We start from the raw sequence: 21,061 nt of genomic DNA, 5'->3' as shown, positions 1-21,061 counted from the left end.
TCTGAAAGCCGCCTAAATCATGTGTGGTGCGGTGCAGTTTTTGAAGTGATTTTGCGTAAAAACAAAAGCGCGAGAAAAGCTCAAGAAAAATGCATCCCTCTAAATTCAATGTATGCCTTCACACTGGTCTGTTGGGCTTCCCTTGCGGTGTTAAAAATCCTGCTTACCGCATTTTTGGTCAGTTAAAAAAAATGCACCTCCCCATTGAGGCTTGGTTTACACCAATGCATTTTTTTGTGCTTTTTGGAGGAACGCACTACAGTCCATTTAGCATGGTTTCCTATGAGACACATTCACATCTATTCTTTTTTGAGCTGCTGCATTTTTGGAAAGGGTCAGGGACATTTTTAAACTCAATACTATTATTATTATTATTATAATACAGTATTTATAAAGCGCCAATAGTTCGCTCAGCGCTGTACATTACAAAGGGGGACAGAACATGTGACAGAACAATACCAATACAATGCAAAACATGAGGGGATCGAGGGCCCTGCTCTTTCGAGTTTACAATCTAGGATCTACTATGCATTTTTGGTTAGAACAGACTTCAATGGAGATGCTGCAGAAAATGAATATAGTGCGTTTTTAACGGGTTCTTCAAGCGTTTTACGTTTTTAATCTGTCCAGCAACAAGTTGGCCAAAAATGAAAAAAAAAGAAAAAATGCAGAATGCATCAAGAGATGCAAAACGCACTGCAAAACAGACAAAATGCAAACTGCGTTGGTGTGAACCAGGCCTGAAATGCACTGAAAATGCAGCAAAATTGCATCAAACATGCACACATGTTGCGTTTTTGATGCGTTTTTTGAGTCACATAACCTATGAAAAACGCACCCTAAAATCACAGCAAAACCGCAGGTAAAATCACGATACATTTCGGCCACCGATATATTGGCGCATCCCTAATCAGCTTCCAGGGTTTTTTTTATCAAAGCTTAACTGAGCAAGCTGAAGTTAGAAGCTGATTGGCTGCCATGCACAGCTGCACCAGGTTCTGAGTGCTCCAGTTTTAGTAAATCTCCCCCTGTGTTTCCCAGCGGAGGAATGATTGCAGAAGGCAGGGTTGATAGCTGATCCTGCCCCATACCTCCGCTGCACTCAGTCATGTGATATCACCAATCACATGACCAAGCACAGCCGACTCCTATGGAGGAACTTTGCCCTGCGTCTCTCAGTTGGGAAGGTCTACAGACATGTTAGTCTATAGGGGGCAGTAAAGTGCAGAGGTGGTGTGCAGTCCAGTCCAGTCTAGGCAGTCACTGTGCTTTCTCCCGCACTAAGTAGGGTCCTGATCGCAAGAGAAAATATAACATAGTGTATATTTAGGCTCCATGCATACGGGGCATTTTAATAATGCTGGTAGCGTCAGCTGTGTAAAGTCACGTCAAAACCGCTAGTTTTTCAGCGTTTTTGCATTAGCTTTTAGCCGTGTTTTTCCACGTTTTTCTATGTTTGCGGTTTTTGCTCAAAAAAAGTCCAAGAATTCCGGTTTGCCGTGTTTTACCACATTTTTCAGCAATAGAGCATTTTTACAGCTAAAAAAAATCCTCTAGAAACCCACTAGTTCTGTTTTTTTTCCAGCCAAAAAGCGCCCTGACAAAAAAAGCTGATTACAGCCTATGTGTGCATGGACACATAGGATAACATGCTGGGGGGTTTACGGGCTATCGAAAAAAATGCCAAAAGCCCAAAATAGCCGCTGTAAAAACGTAGTGTGTGCATGAGGACTTAATGAGCTCATATTTGGAGTTGTTGTTGCTCTATTTAGTTTAAAGTGATTAAAGCGAATATTCAATGTGACATTTTACCTTCTTGTACTTCCTCTCTTTGTTATTGTATAAAGTTTTTAGATGTGGCTATCAGCCAGGTAATGAAGACTGTAACCAGTGCCAAGTTGGGGAATTAAATGCCTCTCCAAGCAACAAGTAAAATCAACCAGCAAACTGCTAATGTCACTTAAGAAGCACTCCAAGAATGTGCGAGTGAGAAAGTCCATCCTGTTGACAGTAACATAAACATCTAATGTTCCCTTCAGCAAAGCTTTCACAGTGCCTCTTAAAGTGTCAATAAACCCAGTACTAGGGTCGTTGGTTCGAATCCCAACCATGGCACCACCTGCTTGGAGTTTGCATGTTCTCTCTGTGCCTGTGTGGGTTTCCTCCCACACTCCAAAGACATGCTGGTAGGTTAATTGGATCCTGTCTAAATTGTCCCTAGTATGTGTATGTATGAATGTGAGTTAGGGACCTTAGATTGTACGCACCTTGAGGGTTAGGGACTGATGTGAATGTACAATATATATGTAAAGCTGCATAAATTGACAGCGCTATATAAGTACCTGAAATAAATAAATAAACCCACATCATAAAAACTATCAATAAATGCTGTATTACATGCTGTTCGTACTCTATGGGGCCCATGGAACCCAGCTCACTTTGGAGAGGTGGGGTGACCCCTGTCTCAGCTCCCCATGTCCCTCTTATGTGTAAATCACCCTTTGCCTGTTGGGGGTACAAGGTGATCTGTCCTAATATTGGGGTGGGGGTTGTTGATTGTTTAATGTTACGTGGCTGCATCCTATTGTTCTATTGTTTGTCTGGCTTGGGAGCAAACTATTATGGGATATATGTGTTTATGTGTATTGGCTTAGTGTGGGGGGGGGGGTCTCCAGCAGCCCTCCCTCCTGATGGGACTGTCTTCTGGGGTGAAGTTTGAATACCTGTGTGTCTCTTTTTACTAAATGTAGATTGTCCTGCCCTGTGTCATTATGCAGGGAGGGGGGACTGTCCCCTGAGTGGATATATCTTGTATCTGTGTTCAAATAAACTAATCTACCTCCTGGTTTACTTCAAGATTGGTGTCGTCTAGTCTTGTATGGTCGGCTGTGGTGTCTGTTGTCGGTGTTCAGACGGGGAAGCGGTATTCTAACGGAAGTACTCAAGAGCAGTCTGGGCCGGTTCCGTTACAGCCCCACCCTTAGGGGGCTTGCTAACAGAGTCTGCAGGAGGCACTGTGCTAAATGTTTCAGCACAGTAGACTTCTAAGAGACACAATACTTTATTTATGTCTATCCCTATGGTCATATTATGACGTACATTCTACATAATTGTGCTGCCTATCAAACTACAGAATACGGCAAGAGGCAGCCTCTGTGACCAAGCCCCCTATGGGTGGGGTGAAACTAATAAGAGGGCGTGGCCAGACTGAAGGCTGAGTCCATTTGCATCACAGTGTCTTCACAGGACTCCTCCGGACAGGTATGATCGGCATCCATCCTCTCTCTCTGCACATTGCTTAGTTTCTGGTACAACTTGGGATGCTGCTCCCTTCTTCCTTGCCGGCGGGGTGACTGTGTCTTGTCCAGCTTTGAGTGGCGTCATATGCTTGCTAAATGTTTCAGCACAGTGGACTAATAAAAGATACAATACTTTCTGTATGTCTATCCCTATGGTCATATTATGACATGTTCAGTCTGCATAATTGCACTGCCTATCAAACTACAGAACACCAACACAGCTTTCAAGCGGTATTAAACCCAAAAGCAAACATTTATTTTATTGCAGCTTACCAATCCTTAGATGTGGTGACTGCATTTGTTTTCTTTTTTTTTGTCTCTTTTAATTTCACCTGGTGATCTGGCCAGGAAGTCTGTTTTTTTTAACAGAACAAGCTGTCTTGCAGATGTAGCAGTTAGGGAATTGAGATAAACCATTGACTACTGACAGGGGTGCTTATCAACTTTTATCTATTTATATAAAACCTTTATCCCAAAAGGAAAAAAAAACTGTTGCTGCAGTGTGAGCTGAAGTCTACCTTCAATTTGTTAGTGTATATAAATCTGCTAGTACATCTAACCCTCCCCTCCACCCCAGGCTGTCCAAAGGTGCCCCTGTGCACCTTCATCCGGAATAGGGGCATTCTAATACAGGAGGTGTGTTAATGGTCACCAGGTGAAAACAGAGGGAGACAACCCCAAAAAAAGAAAACGAATGTAGCCGCCACATCTAATGATTGGTATGCTGCAATAAAATACATTTTTGGTTTTAGGTTTAATACCGCTTTAATAAATAGCATAGCAAAGTAGAAATAAAACCCAACTCTGCCTACACCATCTTCTCATAGCAAGCATGAAAAGGAAAACTGAAATTGATGGCATGTTTAGAAAAGCTTCTCAAATTCATTTGTCACCCCGTCAGCAAGACGGAGCTCTTTGCTCATGACTAGACATATGGTTAATCGTTAACACAATCCATTTCTGTCTCTATGTGGTTTATAATAGATTTTGTATTTTCTCTTTTTTTACCATTTGATCTTTTGTGAGACAGACAAATGTGTGTGTATGCAAGGTTCCTTGTGGAGGGACTAATTAGATTTCACATACGTTTACAGTAAGTAGATGTAAACCCTGGTAGCTCTATGTATCAAAACAACTGCCATTTTTTTGGTAACTGAAATTTGCTTTCACCGTCTGTTCCTTTTTCGCAGCCACTTCCCTTCTACATTAACTACGGCAATGGCTGCAGGTTGTGACCAACTGCAACAACAGCCAGCCCTGTTTTGAGTAGTTTGTGTTAAAACAGCCGCAGTGACTACGCAGGACAACTGGGAGATGGGAAGTAAGAGTTGTCACCCTCCAACATGAAGTGCCTTAACCCCTTCGCGCTGGCGCCTCCCTACCCTTTAAGTGGTTTTTGATGCCAGGAGGTGAAGCAGGGTTAAGGGTCATGTGACTGCCGTGATTGGCTGTCATGGTGGCCACATGATCGGAAAGGTCCCAATCACAAGGAGAAATTGAGACCTTTCTGTGGGACGCCGACACGTGCTGGGAATGCAATGTACTGTTTACAAATGGTGGTACAAATATGCGGCAGCTCGGTGACAAGGCCCAACCGCTGAGAGGTCGCGTATTTGTGTACGCTTGGCGTGAAGAGGTTAAAGTTTTAAACCCTTATATATACCCAGTGCAGTGACCGGCCTCAGGTGATACACAGAGATGAAACAAATCCTCCTACTCAAGTTTTACCTGTTTATCTGCAGTCTTCTCTTATCTAAGTGCTGAATTTATAAAGCTTGTCTGGGTGTTCAGAAAAAAGGGAGAGCTGAAACTGCAAACTGCAGAGCTCAGTGAGGAAAGCTCTGAGAGTTGATTGGAAGGAAGAGACATACCCCTCTCCGTCTCCAGTACAAAGCAACAGAGCTGAGACTGTCAATCTGCTGGAGGTCCCTCCCTGTCACCATTTTTCTCTTGGTGTCAGGAAAACTTGTCAGAAATGATTCATGCAGATAGCAGAGAAACAAAGCACCAGACAGAAATGATACTTAGTGATTTTAATTGAGACAAGTACACAATATAGATGGATGTACTTTGTTCATATTTCATATCTGAGGTTTACAACCACTTTAGTGACAGGATTGCCAGGTATTATTTTAGCAGATTTCACATTATTAAAAATTTCTTTTGAAAAAACACTAACACAGTGAGGATTATATGGGATTTTAGCAATTGGGCTTTGGTCAGAGTTGGCTCTGATGAAGAGGGTGATGCCCTTGAAACGCATAAGCCTCACTCCTAGCTGATGGCATCATTTCAGTATTGCCATTGGATTGGTTACTGGATTTCTTTGATGTGTCTGAATATAATTACCAGTGAGTATATTGGAATTCTTTATATTTGTAATAAATAGTTTTTATGGTAATGCACGAGGCCGCTGCACTATCTCTTCTTCTAGCTACATAATGTCTACTTTGGAATACACCGTTTCTGATTGGTTGTTCTGGGTAAGCAGATTTCTGTCTGTGCTCTAACTGCTGTTATCTTTTTCCAATGCTGACAACAGAACATGTACATACAGTCAGGGCTTTTTTTTTTCAGCGGAAATGCAAGATAATGTAGTTCCCGCATCTCCAGTATTGAATGTCTGTAAAGGCAAGGGGTGCTGGGGTGTAGCGAAGGGCGTATTGATGCTGACTACTGAGGAATCTATTGTTGCTGGTGATCTCTTTTTGCGTGGGGGTCTATTGTTGCTGGGGAGGTCTGTTGCTGGTGGGAGATCTATTGTTGATTGGAGGGGTCTTATCCTGCTCGGAGGGTCAATTGTTTCTGGGAGGGATTTACTGTTGAGGGAGGGGATTATTGATGCTGGCTGCTGGGAGTCTATTGTTCCTGGGGTGGTATTTTGTTTCAGGTGGGTTCATTGTTGCTGGGTTGGGTCTATTGTTGTGTGGGAATCTGTTGTTGCTGGGGTGGGGGACTGTTGTTGCTGGCTGCAGGATATTTATTTTACTGCTTTTCATGTTATCGTTACCAAATTCTGTAACACCACAAAATAATACATGGTTCTGTATTCTCTAAAAAGGGTGGCACTGTAGGTGGGTAGGGGGTGGAACCAAGGGGTGGCACTGGGAGGTGGGTAGGGGGTAGAACCAAGGGGTGGCACTGGGAGGTGGGTAGGGGGTAGAACCAAGGGGTGGCACTGGGAGGTGGGTAGGGGGTAGAACCAAGGGGTGGCACTGGGAGGTGGGTAGGGGGTAGAACCAAGGGGTGGCACTGGGAGGTGGGTAGGGGGTGGAACCAAGGGGTGGCACTGGGAGGTGGGTAGGGGGTGGAACCAAGGGGAGGTGCTCAGAGGTGAGTAGGGGCGGAGACAAGAGGCAACTCTGAAGGGGGGAGTTCCTGTACCCATTCTCTGAGGAAAAAAAGTCCTGTGTACAGTGATTATGATTTTGCATTTGTAGCACCCCCATGGCTGGGAAAAGTAAACCCCCAATGCAGGGGGTGGGCAGACATTTTACAGGGAGGATCCATGGCCACAGTACAGAACTTTCAAATATTTGTTGCTCCGGCTCATAAGGTTAGGGCTTCAGATATGTCCAACAGACTCCACCACACTTTTCCTCCATCCAACGGAGTACCAGGAACCCCTCAAGGCAGATCCTTTCCAGCAGGACTTCTTTCCCTGTTTCTCCCCCTTGAGTGCTGTACCCTCCCCAACCAGGCAGGGCAGCACATACACCTCCCCAGGCTGCAGCCCAGGGGGGGAAGGGACCTCACCAGGCCACTCCTCAAATATTTATATCCTCACCCAGCATTCATTACTGGTCATGAACCTCTTAGTGGTTGACGGGGGGGGGGGGGGGGGGGTAGCATAAATATTCATCACCCAAAATTGTTACACACTCTATGGAGAACTTCAAAATACAATAAAACGAATGATGAGCAAATAACTGAAAATGAATCGCTTTGCTGGGTGAATATTTACTTCACCCGATTAGTGAGTTGGTAAAAAGTGGTTTACTAAATGCAGCATCTCACAGGTTGAGTAACTCAAATAAAGCATAATCTCCCTTCCTCTTGGGGACCGCTGGTTACCCAGCGAGAAACAATAGGAAAGCTCACCCTCGATGATCCGCACCCTTAATGATATCATTATCATACAGAGAATGCCCCTCTTGTAATACATTTGTTATAGGGCCCAGATATTTATATTGCTGTCCCTAGATATTGCCATATCTTCAACACTAAAGACAAGAAGAGTCATTGTCCTACCTGTTCTCTTAGGCGCTCCTGGTGACCCATTATTGCTGTGGCATGATGAGGGTATTTGTATTTCAGATGCTCCAGAAATGCCTCCCTCTTCCTATCCATCTCGGAGGTCTGCATTCCCAGGATCTCTTTTGAACTGCGCGGCCCACCTACTGTGTGTCTCCGGGGAATATTCCGTACAGCTTTAGGTGGGATGTTTCCATTAGACAGGTTCTCTTTAGACTGATGACATTCTGTTTCATCTAATGAGCCGCCGAATGAACTTTTTTTCGTCTGACCTGAAAAATATGTAAAGCATACGATAACATTAGCGGACAGTATACAAAGCAAAGCTTTCCTTTATATGGCTATGTAGAAGGCTGACAGACATTATGACTGGAGGTGACATTTGCATTTTATAAACATATTTCTATTGCACCTTGTGTATTTTTTCAGTTTGCATGTCCAACAGCTAACTTTGATTGCAAAGTTCACTCAGAAAAACTTGTCTTTACAGAGATTTTCACTTTGCATTTTTACCTACAGTGGTTGTAAACCCTGACATATATCCAGTGAAGTTACTGGCCTCAGGTAATACAAAAATTAAACAAATCCTCCAACATATCTGTACCTGTCTATCTGCAGCCCTCTCTTCACTACATCCGTTCAAAGTGCTGAATTTATAAAGCTTGTTTGAAAGTTCAGAAAAAAGGGGGCGGAGAGCTGAAATTGCACTATGCATACCCCAGTGAGGAGAGCACTGAAAGCTGATTGGAGGGAAGAGACACACTCCTCCTCACACAGCACACAGGAACAAAGCTGAGGCTTTCAATCTACTGGAGCTCCCTCCCGTCACCATTTTTCTCTTGGTGTCAAGAAAACTTGTCAGAAGTGGTTCATATTGATAGCAGAGGAATGAAGCAGAAGAAAAGAAATAACACTTAGTGCTCTGGATTAAGACAAGTACACACTATAGAGAGATATGCCTTGTTTATATTTTATGTCTGAGGTTTACAACCACTTTAATAGCTGAAAGTGAATTAGGGTGAATTTGTTTCCTGCACTTGTGGAAGTCTGAATACATGAAGTCAAGTTATGAAAGGCGTATTTAAATATACAGAGATAAGAAGAGACTAAAAACTGGTTCTAGGCCTGCAGATGATACAAGACCCTAAAGACAGATCCTGAGAGTGTACAGACCAGGGGCTGACTGACCATTTGGAAAATCGGGCACTGCCCGAGGGCCCGGGGTCAGTAGGGGGCCCCATGAGATGCCCCTGGTACCTTTTTCATAGGCTTTTTTGAGCTTGGGCAAGGACACAGGGGCCCCATGATCCCCTATTGCCAGGGGGCCCCATGAGTTGTCAGTCCGCCGCTGGTACAGACTGAGGGTACACGGCCTGGGAATGGAATCAGGGAGGCACTGACAGACCTACACCCCCAGGGAGAGTAGACAGCCAGTGCTGTGATCGGTGGGCCCCGTTGAGGCTCACTTCCAGTTATGGTGCCCCAAGTACTCAGCAGTGAGGGACACCTACTTCCAGAGGTTCTCCGCTCATCCAAGATCACCACCATAATAGAGAAAAAGAAACTCCATCTTCTACTAGGACCAGAGGAGTTGTCAGGGAAAATAGCTGTTACAGTATATAATAGACTGAGAGGGACATGAGAAATTGTGGACTTGTATTCACCGGCCACTTTATTAGGTACACCTTGTTAGTGCCAAGAAAATCTCCCCCACACCATGACACCACCACCAGCCTGAACCATTGATACAAGGCAGGATGGATCCATGGTTTTATGTTGTTTACTCCAAATTCTGACCCCATCTGAATGTTGCAGCAACCAGGCTGCCCATTCTCCTCTGACCAGCAATTCTCAACCCTTTAAAAAATGCAAAATCTTGAGTCACCCCAGTCTAATGTAAAAAATGTAAAAGTTACCTATTATCAATGGGAAACCTTAGCCAAGTACAACTACCTTGATGAAACTGACATCACAGTCTCCCTACCCTCACATCAGAGTCCCCTTCTATCACATCAGAGTCCCCTCCCCCATCACAGTCACAGTCTCCCCTATATCACATCAGAATCCCCCCTCCCCATCACATCACAGTCTCCCCATATCACATCAGAGTCTCCCCTCCATCACATCACAGGTCCTCATATCACATCAGAGTCCCCCCTCCATCACATCACAGGTCCTCATAACACATCAGAGTCCCCCCGCCCCCCCATCACATCACAGGTCCTCATATCACATCAGAGTCCCCCCTCCCCATCACATCACAGTCTCCCATATCACATCAAAGCCCCCCCCCATCACATCACAGGTCCTCATATCATTTTAGAGTCCCCCCTCCATCACATCACAGGTCCTCATATCACATCAGAGTCCCCCTGCCCCCCCCCATCACATCACAGGTCCTCATATCACATCACAGTCTCCCTACCCTCACATCACAGTCCCCTTCTATTACATCAGAGTCCCCTCCCCCATCACATCACAGTCTCCCCTATATCACACCAGAGTCCCTCCTCCCCATCACAGGTCCTCATATCACATCAGAGTCCCCCCTCCCCATCACATCACAGTCTCCCCATATCACATCAGAGTCCCCCCTCCATCACATCACAGGTCCTCATATCACATCAGAGTCCCCCCTCCATCACATCACAGGTCCTCATATCACATCACAGTCCCCCCACCCATCACATCACAGGTCCTCATATCACAGCAGAGTCCCCCCTCCATCACATCACAGGTCCTCATATCACATCAGAGTCCCCCCTCCATCACATCACAGGTCCTCATATCACATCAGAGTCCCCCCACCCATCACATCACAGGTCCTCATATCACATCAGAGTCCCCCCTCCATCACATCACAGGTCCTCATATCACATCACAGTCCCCCCCATCACATCACAGGTCCTCATATCACATCAGAGTCCCCCCTCCATCACATCACAGGTCCTCATATCACATCACAGTCCCCCCCCCCCCCCATCACATCACAGGTCCTCATATCACATCAGAGTCCCCCCACCAATCACATCACAAGTCCTCATATCAGTCCCCCCTGTACAAGAAAGACCCCCCCCCCCATCACAGCGGAGTATCCTCATAATATTAGAGTCCCCCATCAAAGTGTCCCCTTTTCCCAAACTTACAGCTCCTGCAGAATGGCAGAGAACAGGTTTGGACAAAGGTGCACGTCTCTTCTTTCCTGTTTTCTAGGGGCAGATCTACATGCTGCCTGCTCTGGATCAGCGTCAAGCATTGCTATGGTGCAGGCAGGCCAGTCTCCAGCACCATAGCAACGAACAACAATGTGCATCTTGGTCCTAGACCAGACCATCATTTGTTGTTATAATGCTGTTGAGTGTCCCACCCACATCAAGGCAACCCATTCCATGGTGTGAAAATATGGGACATAATATATTTGTGGACCTCAGCAGAACCAAAACGGCATCCCTCTTGAAAAACGCTGATCTAGACAATGCGTATATCAAGTATTTGAATTAATCAGGCCTATTACTTTTATTATCATGAATAGCATTACAACTTTCTGGTAATGACTTGTGTGTGCCTTCATAAACCTCTTTAATAATGCAGCACTTTTATTACTACTATTATTATTGTTTCCTTATATTAGTTTTTTTGCTGACTTGTTGCTTTTGTGCCTTCCTACACTCTCATTATTTTTGCATGGCGCTTTCCATAACAGAGCCCAGCCGTAAGGAATCCCTGGAATGTGCTGCTAGATTTTAGCTGACGTTTCCTGCAGTGACAATCCTCAGTCACTTAATTATGTGGAAAATCAGGGAATAGATCAGCCAACTGTGAAGGAAATATCATATGGACTTCGCAGCATGTCTATTAGTCGAGCCATGTGCGAAGGGCGGCTTTGCTGATTTGCTGTGAGATTTGCAACTGCCGTGAATAGTAAAGGATGGAGGTGGCCACTAAGAAGCCACTTTATGTAGTAAAAAACTGACACTAAGCCATGGTTCACACTGCTGCGACTTCAGGTGCGACATGCAATTTACAAATCGCACCTGAAGTCGCATGTAATGTATTTTTATGGCACTGTCTTAATAGGTGCGATTTCAAGTAGCGCGACCTGAAAAATAGGTCCTGCATTACTTTTTCACCTCTTTAGTGTGATTTAAAGTGGTTGTAGAGGCTATGCATGAGGTAAAAAACCTTCTGTGTGCAGCAGCCCCCCCCCCCCCTCCAGGACCCCTAACACTTACCTGAGCACCCTCTAGATCAGTGGTCTCCAAACTGCGGCCCGGGGGCCAGATGCAGTCCTTTCCTTACCTTTATCCGGCCCTTGGCGCACTGTTCCTCCCACTGATATAAGACATTATTCCTCCTACTGACACCAATAATGGGGCACTATACCTCCCAATGGTACCAATGACTGGGCATTATTCCTCCTACTGACACCAATAATGGGGCTCTATACCTCCCAATGGTACCAACGACTGGGCATTATTCCTCCTACTGACACCAATAATGGGGCTCTATACCTCCCAATGGTACCAACAACTGGGCATTATTCCTCCTACTGACACCAATAATGGGGCACTATACCTCCCAATGGTACCAATGACTGGGATTATTCCTCCTACTGACACCAATAATGGGGCACTATACCTCCCAATGGTACCAATGACTGGGCAATATTCCCCCTACTGACACCAATAATGGAGCACTATACCTCCCAATGGTACCGATGATTGGGCATTATTCCTCCTACTGACACCAATGGTGGGGTGTGATTTCTCCCACTACCAATGATGGAGTACTGTTCCATTCACACCAACTTCCGGCGCCCCTAACATCTGAAGGATAGTAAACTGGCCCTTTGTTTAGAAAGTGTGGAGACCCCTGCTCTAGATCCAGCGATGTCCACGAGAGCCTTGGTTCTCCAGGGACTCTCACTCCTGCTTGGTTGAGGCAGACATTGGCTCCTGCTGCTGTCAATCACAGGCAGTGAGCCAATCAGGAGAGGGAGGGGGGGGGCGAGGCTGAGCCATGGCTCGAAAGTGTGCCTGCTTAGGTATCCCCATAGCAAGCTTCTTGCTATGGGGGCACCCGACAGGAGAGAGGGGCCAGGAGCGTCAGAAGATCAGGGCTGCTCTGTGCAAAACTACTGCACAGAGCAGGTACGTATAACATGCTTATTTTTTTTAACCACTTGTCCTCCAGAGGATTTACCCCCCTTCCTGACCAGGCCATTTTTTGCATTACGGCACTGCGTTATTGTAACTGACAATTGCGAGGTCATGCAACACTGCACCCAAATTAAGTTTACGTCCTTTTTTTCCCGCAAATAGAGCTTTATTTCGGTGGTATATGATCGCCTGTGCGGTTTTTATTTTTTGCAATATTAAAGAAAAAGACCGACAATTTTAAGAATTTTTTACTTTTTGCTATTAAACATGTCCAGTAAAAAAAATAATAAAATACAATTTCATAGTAAATTTAGGCCAAAATGTATTCTGCTACAAAAAAATCCCAAGACGTTTAAATTAATTGGTTTACGTGAATGTTATAGCATTTACAAATGATGGTATATATACTGGGCTTTTTTTTTTTTTTTTTTACTAGTAATGGCGGCGATCAGCAACCTATAGCAGGACTGCGGGACTGTGGTGGGCATTCTGACACTGGGGGGAACTGACTTGGTGTCACTAATACAGTGATCAGTGCTAATAAAAAGGACTGACACTGTATTAAGACACTGGGCAGGAAGGGGTTAACATCCGGGGCGATCAAAGGACGCGCGCCCCCTACCCGGAAATGCAAAATAACGTATATATACATGACGTATGTATACATAACTTGGCGCACCGCTACCGCCCTGTAGCAGTACTTCTGCTATAGGGCGGCAGTAAAGCGGTTAAATGAAAAACAAAACTTTAGTATCACTTTAACTCTCATAGACTATAAAGTAAATGGCACTGAAATCGCACCTGTGTCTATATCAGCACTACTTTGAAATCGGGGACCAAATCGCACCATTTTTAAATCACATTTGGTGTGAACCAGGGCTTAACAATATCCTTATTGTCCAAAAAGCATCCATAGATATCCAATGACCCTGTAATCTAGTTTTCATGAAATTGCTTCCTATTGTTTTTTTTTTAATTCTTGTAATGTTCTCTGTGAGCTCCCGAACCTCTCCTTCCCCCTCTCACTTCTGTTTGTCAGGAATGAGCAGTAAACATTAGTTGCAGCCCTGTGCACTGCTCTATGTACACTACAGATCCGATAGAGCATAGCCCATAGTCCACCTTGGAAGCAGGTAAAAATGGGTGGCTATGTTCCTACATACAAAGGGGCCATGAAGAATAAACATAGCTGCCTTCTAATAGGAAGCGTGCGTATGTTCATATGAACAGTATGACTTTTTTAGCCCCTGTTCACAGTGCATGCGAATTAGAAATCGTGCAACTTCACTCAAAGTCGCACAATTTCAAATTCCCATGCCAATGCGTCTTCAGGTGTGACGTTGCAGATATCAGTGAAACTTCATGCACAGATGTCTATGCAAGTGGTGCAGGACCTACTTTCCAAATCGGTGCGACTCTGACTTCGTCCATAGATGGATCAAATCTCAATCGGTCCCTGCTGAACTGGTCAACATTCGATCCATCTATGTCCAGCTTAAGTTTCAGTACTGGAAGCTCGCCCCATACAGTGGTGTAGGGGATGAATCAAACTAAGTGTTTTACCTAAAGCTGGCCATAGCTGGGTAGAAAAGTCTTAGGAAAGAAAGTTTGTTCATTTTTCTGATCATTAGTGGGGGTCAAATCAATGTTCGCTTTCTACCACAGTGATGAGAAAATTTGAAGGAGTGGGATGAAAAATTTTTCTCGAGTGAACAAATTTCTAATAGCATGTGTGGTGTTTGTTTGGTAAAGTCCATTCATTACCAAAATCAAATGTTTAAATATTTGCTTTCATTTGCTTTAAAGCAAATGAAATATTTCAAATGACAAATGAATGTTCTGGGAATTTCTGTACATATTTTTCTAAAGGGTAATCCACACGGGGATAGGGAGCTGGTGGAGTACTACTGCCCTGGCAGCTCTCTGTTCCCGATTGCAGTAGGGGGCAGTGTGGTGTGAGAATTAGTGCCTCACATGGCTCCCTTTTTTTTTTGTTTTGTTTTTGTTTGTTTGTTTTGTACAAACTTTATGATTAGAACGGTTCCTTGAATGCGATTGTCATGCGATTTGAATGATCAAATCTCATGACAAGTATCATCAGTGTGAACCAGGGATTACTGACAGCCTGATCCTGCATAAATACTATACAGCTGTGTGCAAAGGGCATATATTGAAGCTTTCAGGATTATTCGGCCATTACTTCTAGTCTGATCACAAGGAAATCGGACTAAACTAATAAACAGTTCAGTTCAAGGATCACTGAGCACAGACACACAGACAAGCCTATAAAGTGTGTTAATGCCTCTGTTTTAGAAATATCTAAATACACCCACGTTGACAAAACACACCCAGTGGCGCATACACTGCATTACTGTACACAGACGGGACACACGACCCAGGAATCCTAAACACTTCTGCCTGGGGGAGCACCAAGTAATGTTTATGTCGATTTTAAAAGTTCCTGTTGCTGAGTTAATGGCATGCCTCATTTAAAAGCCTGCAGTTCTATTAAAGTGGACCCATATGCAAGGACATAACTACAGATCATGGGCCACATGACAAAATTTTGATGGGGGCCCAACGGCAAACTCCTTACTGTCAGCAGGGAGAGTAGCAGGAGAGCTGTCAGCATAGTCAGTCCACTACTAGTCACCAGTGTTGTACATAGAGGTTGTCACGGAATAGTGGGCCATCTTTGCAAGGAATCAACGTTTACCCTTTATTAGCCAGCTAACGATTCTGTTCTCAGTGGCTCCTCAATCTTTTCCATCCTCTCAGATTTCAGGGTCTAAATGAAAATTCGAAATCCTCCCTTCCCATTCATTGCTACATCTTCATCACGTGCTGAAACAGGGGGTCTAGTAGTAATAACACTAGGTTCATATACACTAGATCATATGACTGGTCTGGAGCACTCTTACAATTGTGTTCAAAATAACAGCAGTCAGACATCACTAACCTGATCAATCACTGTTTTTGGCAGAAATAATATTTCTACATGGCAAATAATTTACTAGCAGGTGTAGTGGAGTAATAGAAATCCAACAGACCCAACAGTCATGACATGCATGCTGCTGATTCTGTGTAATTGAATCACTAATTGAAAGGGGCATGTTCAAAATAATAGCAGTGTGGAGTTCTATTAGTGAGGTCATTCATTCTTTGAAAAACAGGTGGCAATTATTGCCCTTATTTAAGGAAGGAAGGCAGCAAATGTTGTACATGCTGGTTACAGTGCATTTCTCTCTGAAATTCTGAGGGAAATGGGTCGTTCCAGACATTGTTCAGAAGAACAGCGTACCTTGATTAAAAAGTTGATTGGAGAGGGAAAAACATATAAAGAAGTGCAGAAAATGATAGGCTGCTCAGCTAAAATGATCGCAAATGCTTTAAAATGGCAACCAAAACCTGAAAGTCGTGGAAGAAAGCGAAAAACTACCATTGGAATGGGTAGAAGAATAGCCAAAATGGCAAGGACTCAGCCAACAATCAGCTCCAGGAAGATCAAAGAAGGTGTAAAGTTCCCTGTGAGTACTGTTACAATTAGAGGACGCCTATGTGAAGCCAAGCTATCTGCAAGAAGCCCCCGCAAAGTCCCACTGTTGAAAAAAAGACGTGCTGAAGAGGTTACAATTTGCCAAAGAGCACATTGACGGCCTAAAGAGAAATGGCGCAACATTTTGTGGACTGATGAAAGTAAGATTGTTCTTTTTGGGTCTAGTGGCCGGAGACAGTTTGTCAGACGACCCCCAAACACTGAATTCAAGCCACAGTACACTGTGAAGACAGTGAAGCATGGTGGTGCAAGCATCAAGATATGGGGATGTTTCTCATACTACGATGTTGGGCCGATTTATCGTATACCAGGGATCATGGATCAGTTTGAATACATCAGAATACTTGAAGAGGTCATGCTGCCTTATGCTGAAGAGGAAATGCTCTTGAAATGGGTGTTCCAACAAGACAACGACCCCAAACACACCAGTAAACGTGCAACATCTTGGTTCCAGACCAACAAGATTGACGTCATGGAGTGGCCAGCCCAATCCCCGGATCTTAATCCAATAGAAAACTTGTGGGGTGACATCAAAAATGCAGTTTCTGAGGCAAAACCAAGAAATAGAGAAGAACTGTGGAATGTAGTCCAATCATCCTGGGCTGGAATACCTGTTCACAGGTGCCAGAAGTTGGTTGACTCCATGCAACACAGATGTACAGCAGTTCTCAGAAACAGTGCTTATACAACTAAATATTAATTAAGTGATTCAAAGGAAAGCAAAATCTTCAAACATTTTTCAGTTTATATAGTGAATGTTTGAGTTTGTAAAGAAGAATACAAACACTGCTATTTTTTTGAACAGTCTAATATTCACTTTTCTTCAATTTTTTTAGAGGAACAACACAAATTTGATATATTTTTCTTCATGTTTTGATTTGGAATAGAATGTGTAGTGTTCTCAATGCATTTGTGTGTATGGAAATAAAAGCTATTTTGAGCTTTATTCACTTTTTTCAACACACTGCTATTATTTTGAACACAACTGTATATTAGGTACGTATACACGTCTTTCCTTTACAGCACGGGTGTCAAACTGGCGGCCCTCCAGCTGTTGCCAAACTACAAGTCCCATGAGGCATTGCAAGATTGACAGTTACAAGCATGATTCCCAAAACCAGAGGCATGATGGGACTTGTAGTTTCGCAGCAGCTGGAGGTCTGCCAGTTTGACCCCCCTGCTTTACAGGGTAGTTAGTATAGGCCTTAGAATAGGGGTGAGAGCAGGTTTAAGCTTAGGTTTTGACTGGAATTCTAATTTAAAAAAAAAGTTTGGTGTAGACTGAAGAACCGCTAAAACCTCTCTTATGTAGACCATACATGGTTCGAATTTTTGTCCGAAAATCATAAACGTTCGCTCGGTAATCCGATGGTGCCAGCAATGATTTCAAAAATCGGCCGCCCAAGTCATAAAGTTGACCCCATATAACAAGCAAAACTTCTGTTCCTTCCAGGTCACGGCTCATGCGCATATTATTTTTGGAAAAATGATCGTACAATTTGACCATCATTGAGCCGAAAATCACTAGTTTTTCACGAATTTTCCAACATGCCCGATCACCGAAAAGGGGAGGAACCATAAGAATTTGCCGGTGCCAATGACCCACTAACAGAGTGAAAATCGGCCAATTATAGGTCGATTTTCAGACAAAAAATCGGTCAAATTTCGACCCATGTATGGCCGGCCTTAGGGTTCATTGCTGTGTGTGTCCCTCTTGGGGAGACTTGCCCCTACTTCTGCATTTTTCTCCTACTAGCCCAGGCTGGCTTGATATTGCATACCCAAGGGGCATGTCATTGACATCCTGGGCTCACAGGAAGTGGGTTGAGTGACATCGGGTGTCATGTAACCTAGAAGACTAGAAGCACTGGACCTTGGAGAAGAGCACTGCAGAGAGAACCTTTTATTAACATTTTTTAACATGCTTGACTATGAAATTTTATATTTTTCGTAAAAACTGGAATATTGCTTTAATTAATGTATATGTCTTTGATTGTAAGAGCTCGTTCACACTTGACTTTATTTCTAACTCTTGCCAAACGCCCCTACAGCGTTTGAAAGGCGTTAGGCATTTGGGAAGCATTTTTAACGCTCCCCAAACGCCATATGCAAAGTTTTGAGGTGGTTGATAGGCGTTTGCCAAGCGTTAAAACCGCACCACAAATGCCTGATAGGCGTTTGCGGAGTGGCACCATAGACTTGAATGGGAGGCTTCAACTCCTCCTGACTCGACACGAGGTGCCAGTTTTGCTATGAAGCGATGGGATGCGAATGCTTCAGTGTAAACAGCACTGTGTGATGTCATGTGCAGAATTTTCATAGGCATTTGAGAAGCGTTAAAAACGCTTCCCAAATGCCTGTCTGGCGCCTGCTGACAAAGCTAGTGTGAACTGAGCCTTAATCACTGGGATACCATCCAAAGTGTTGTCACAGGATTAGTTGGTGTTTTGCTTACGGTACACAGAGATTATTTTATGAGGTCAGTGAAGATGCAGGTAATGCTTGTGATGGTATTAGTAATAATGAGCAATATACAGAATTCCCCAGGAAGAGTATCTCCTGGTTCTGAAGAGCTCACAATCTATTTGTTGTTCCCTCTGGCAGGGATGACTCACACGCAGACAGGCCAAGCTTCCTGATTCAGACAAAGTCAGTCTTGTTAAAAAATAAACAGCTCCCGGTTCAGCGGATACAGAAGATTATGGAGTATCTTTTCTTTATTATGAATTTCTATCCTGCAATAATCATGCCTTTGTTGGATCTGCATTAGAAAGTAGACAGAACGCAGCACACACATTCATTAAAGGCCTGTCCTGTGACCTGACATGTCATTAACAAACTGCCAAAGTGGTTCTGCATTTACTGTGATCCCCGCCGCCTGGAATCCTCACAATCACCTTCCGCTAATCGCTGAGCAACCAAAATGAAGACATTTCATATTACATTTACCCAGCCACTGCTATCATTTTGTACAGTACTTAGGAGTCGGGAGGGACACAAATTCTGCATGCTAAATGCCACTGACACCCAATACTCCACTCAGCAGCAGCAGACACATACCGGATCACATTTATAAGACTGCTTAAAGCTGAACTCCAGGCAGATATAAAAGACACGGATCAGGTCAGCTCTGTCTTCCAGAATACTCCATTATTTTTAATGGAAGCAGTGTAAGTACCTGCCTTTGGCTTCACATCAGTCTCTTGCAGTCCCTGTACAGCAGAGCTCAGACTGGGGGGCGAGAAGCAGCACATCAATCCAAACTATTTACTGCAGTGCAAGCAGCATGCTGATAGGAGGATGTCTAGGCAGGGGAGGGACAAGACCAGTAAGCGGAACTTAAGCGGAGCTCCACCCAAAAGGGGAAGTTCCGCTTTAAGGACTGCTCCCCATTAAGGATTGGCACCTTTGGGGGGCGGGGGAGGGAGCGGGTACCCGAATGTGGCAGGTACCCGCTCCCACTTCCAGTCCGGTCACGTAGGCGACCAAAAACTGAAGTTGTCCTCCCTCCCTGTGACAGGTCCCAGAAGACTACAGGACCATTCATGAAGCGCAGTGCTACTCACGCATGCACAGTGTGTACCCGGCTGTGAAGCCGCAAGCCGGGTGCCCACACTGAAGATGCCGGCCTCTTGGAATACAGGACAGCCAGTGAAACGGGCTGCAGGGGACACACCACGGGACCGAGGGACAGGTAAGTAGCTGTTTTTTAAAAGTCAGCAGCTACAGCTTTTGTAGCTGCTGACTTTTATTTTTTGACAGCGTGAATGGAACTCCGCTTTAACTGCAGCCGGAAAAAAAATCAGGTCTTCTGCACCGCCAGACAGGGATGTGGTGTGTGACAGAGCTGTGTAAATCTCAGAACTAGATGGACATAACTACAAACACTTTGGCAGGTTAACAGCACTGAACAATTTGTCAGAGAGATTCAATGGGGTGTATTTATAAAAACAATGCAGAGCTGTTTGTCCCATGAAACTGCATGGCAAAATTGAATGTTACTAGGCTACTATTTGCTCTCCAAGGTTGGAGTCTTCAGGAGGGGAGAAGGGGTTTCCTCAGCTAAGCACACCCGCCTGCCTGCATGCCTGAGCTAAGGGCAGGTGGATTGCAGGAAGTAAATTCTGCATGAATCATCTGTCCTTACTCAAGATAGCCATGGAGGTGTGTGTGTGTGTGTGGGGGGGGGGGGGGGGGGGGGGGTTAAGGTGTTTATCAGCAAAATAAAGCATGGAGACATGGATGGATGCATTTGCATTCAATATTAAAAATTTATTAATTTTGGTGCTCAGATGCAGTGTAGTTGAGCTTTAAATATTTATTTCCAATCATCATCAGCTCCATCTAGTGGCCATAATGCAGTTGTATTTGTTGATCCTGCCAGTGATAGCCAGCAGGTGACCTCATTGCCATAGTGTGACAATGCTCACTCTATGCATGAGAACAGCGTTGTCACCCTGTTGTCACCCTGTGCTGCACACTAGTTATTCCACAGCAGGAGAGCCCACGGCCTGTTAGTGTAGCAGCGCAGCAGTGCTGTAGAGTGGATTGGCTGCTATGTCACTGATAGAGATGTGCACCTGCACTTAGGATGCAGAAAAGCAAAAAAGCATAAAGCTGCAGCAACATGCACATGGCAGGGGTTTACATCTGGAAAAAGATACGTTTAATGAGAAACTATTAACAAAATGACAGTTCCCCCCACCTTTGTTTACACATTATTTTTTTTATTAAACATGTCCAGTAAAACAAATTTAAAAAAATCAAATTTCGTCATAAATTTAGGCCAAAAT

General features: G+C 44.3%; 1 protein-coding gene across 9 annotated transcripts in view; it reads right to left on the bottom strand.

Annotated features, from left to right (window-relative positions):
- Positions 1-21,061, bottom strand: part of KIAA1217 (KIAA1217 ortholog) — a 609,023-nt gene that overhangs the window by 391,300 nt on the left and 196,662 nt on the right. For all 9 annotated transcript variants that reach the window (XM_089693772.1, XM_089693774.1, XM_089693764.1 and 6 more), the window contains exon 2: positions 7,551-7,825. In XM_089693772.1, the coding sequence (XP_089549898.1) occupies positions 7,551-7,825 (275 nt within the window). The remainder of the gene's footprint in view (positions 1-7,550; positions 7,826-21,061) is intronic.

This window comes from Staurois parvus, unplaced genomic scaffold (genome assembly GCF_062004578.1).
Source record: "Staurois parvus isolate SC_StPar_1 unplaced genomic scaffold, SC_StPar_1.0 ptg000636l, whole genome shotgun sequence".
NCBI classification, from domain to species: domain Eukaryota; kingdom Metazoa; phylum Chordata; class Amphibia; order Anura; family Ranidae; genus Staurois; species Staurois parvus.
This window is presented reverse-complemented; position numbering and strand designations above follow the sequence as displayed.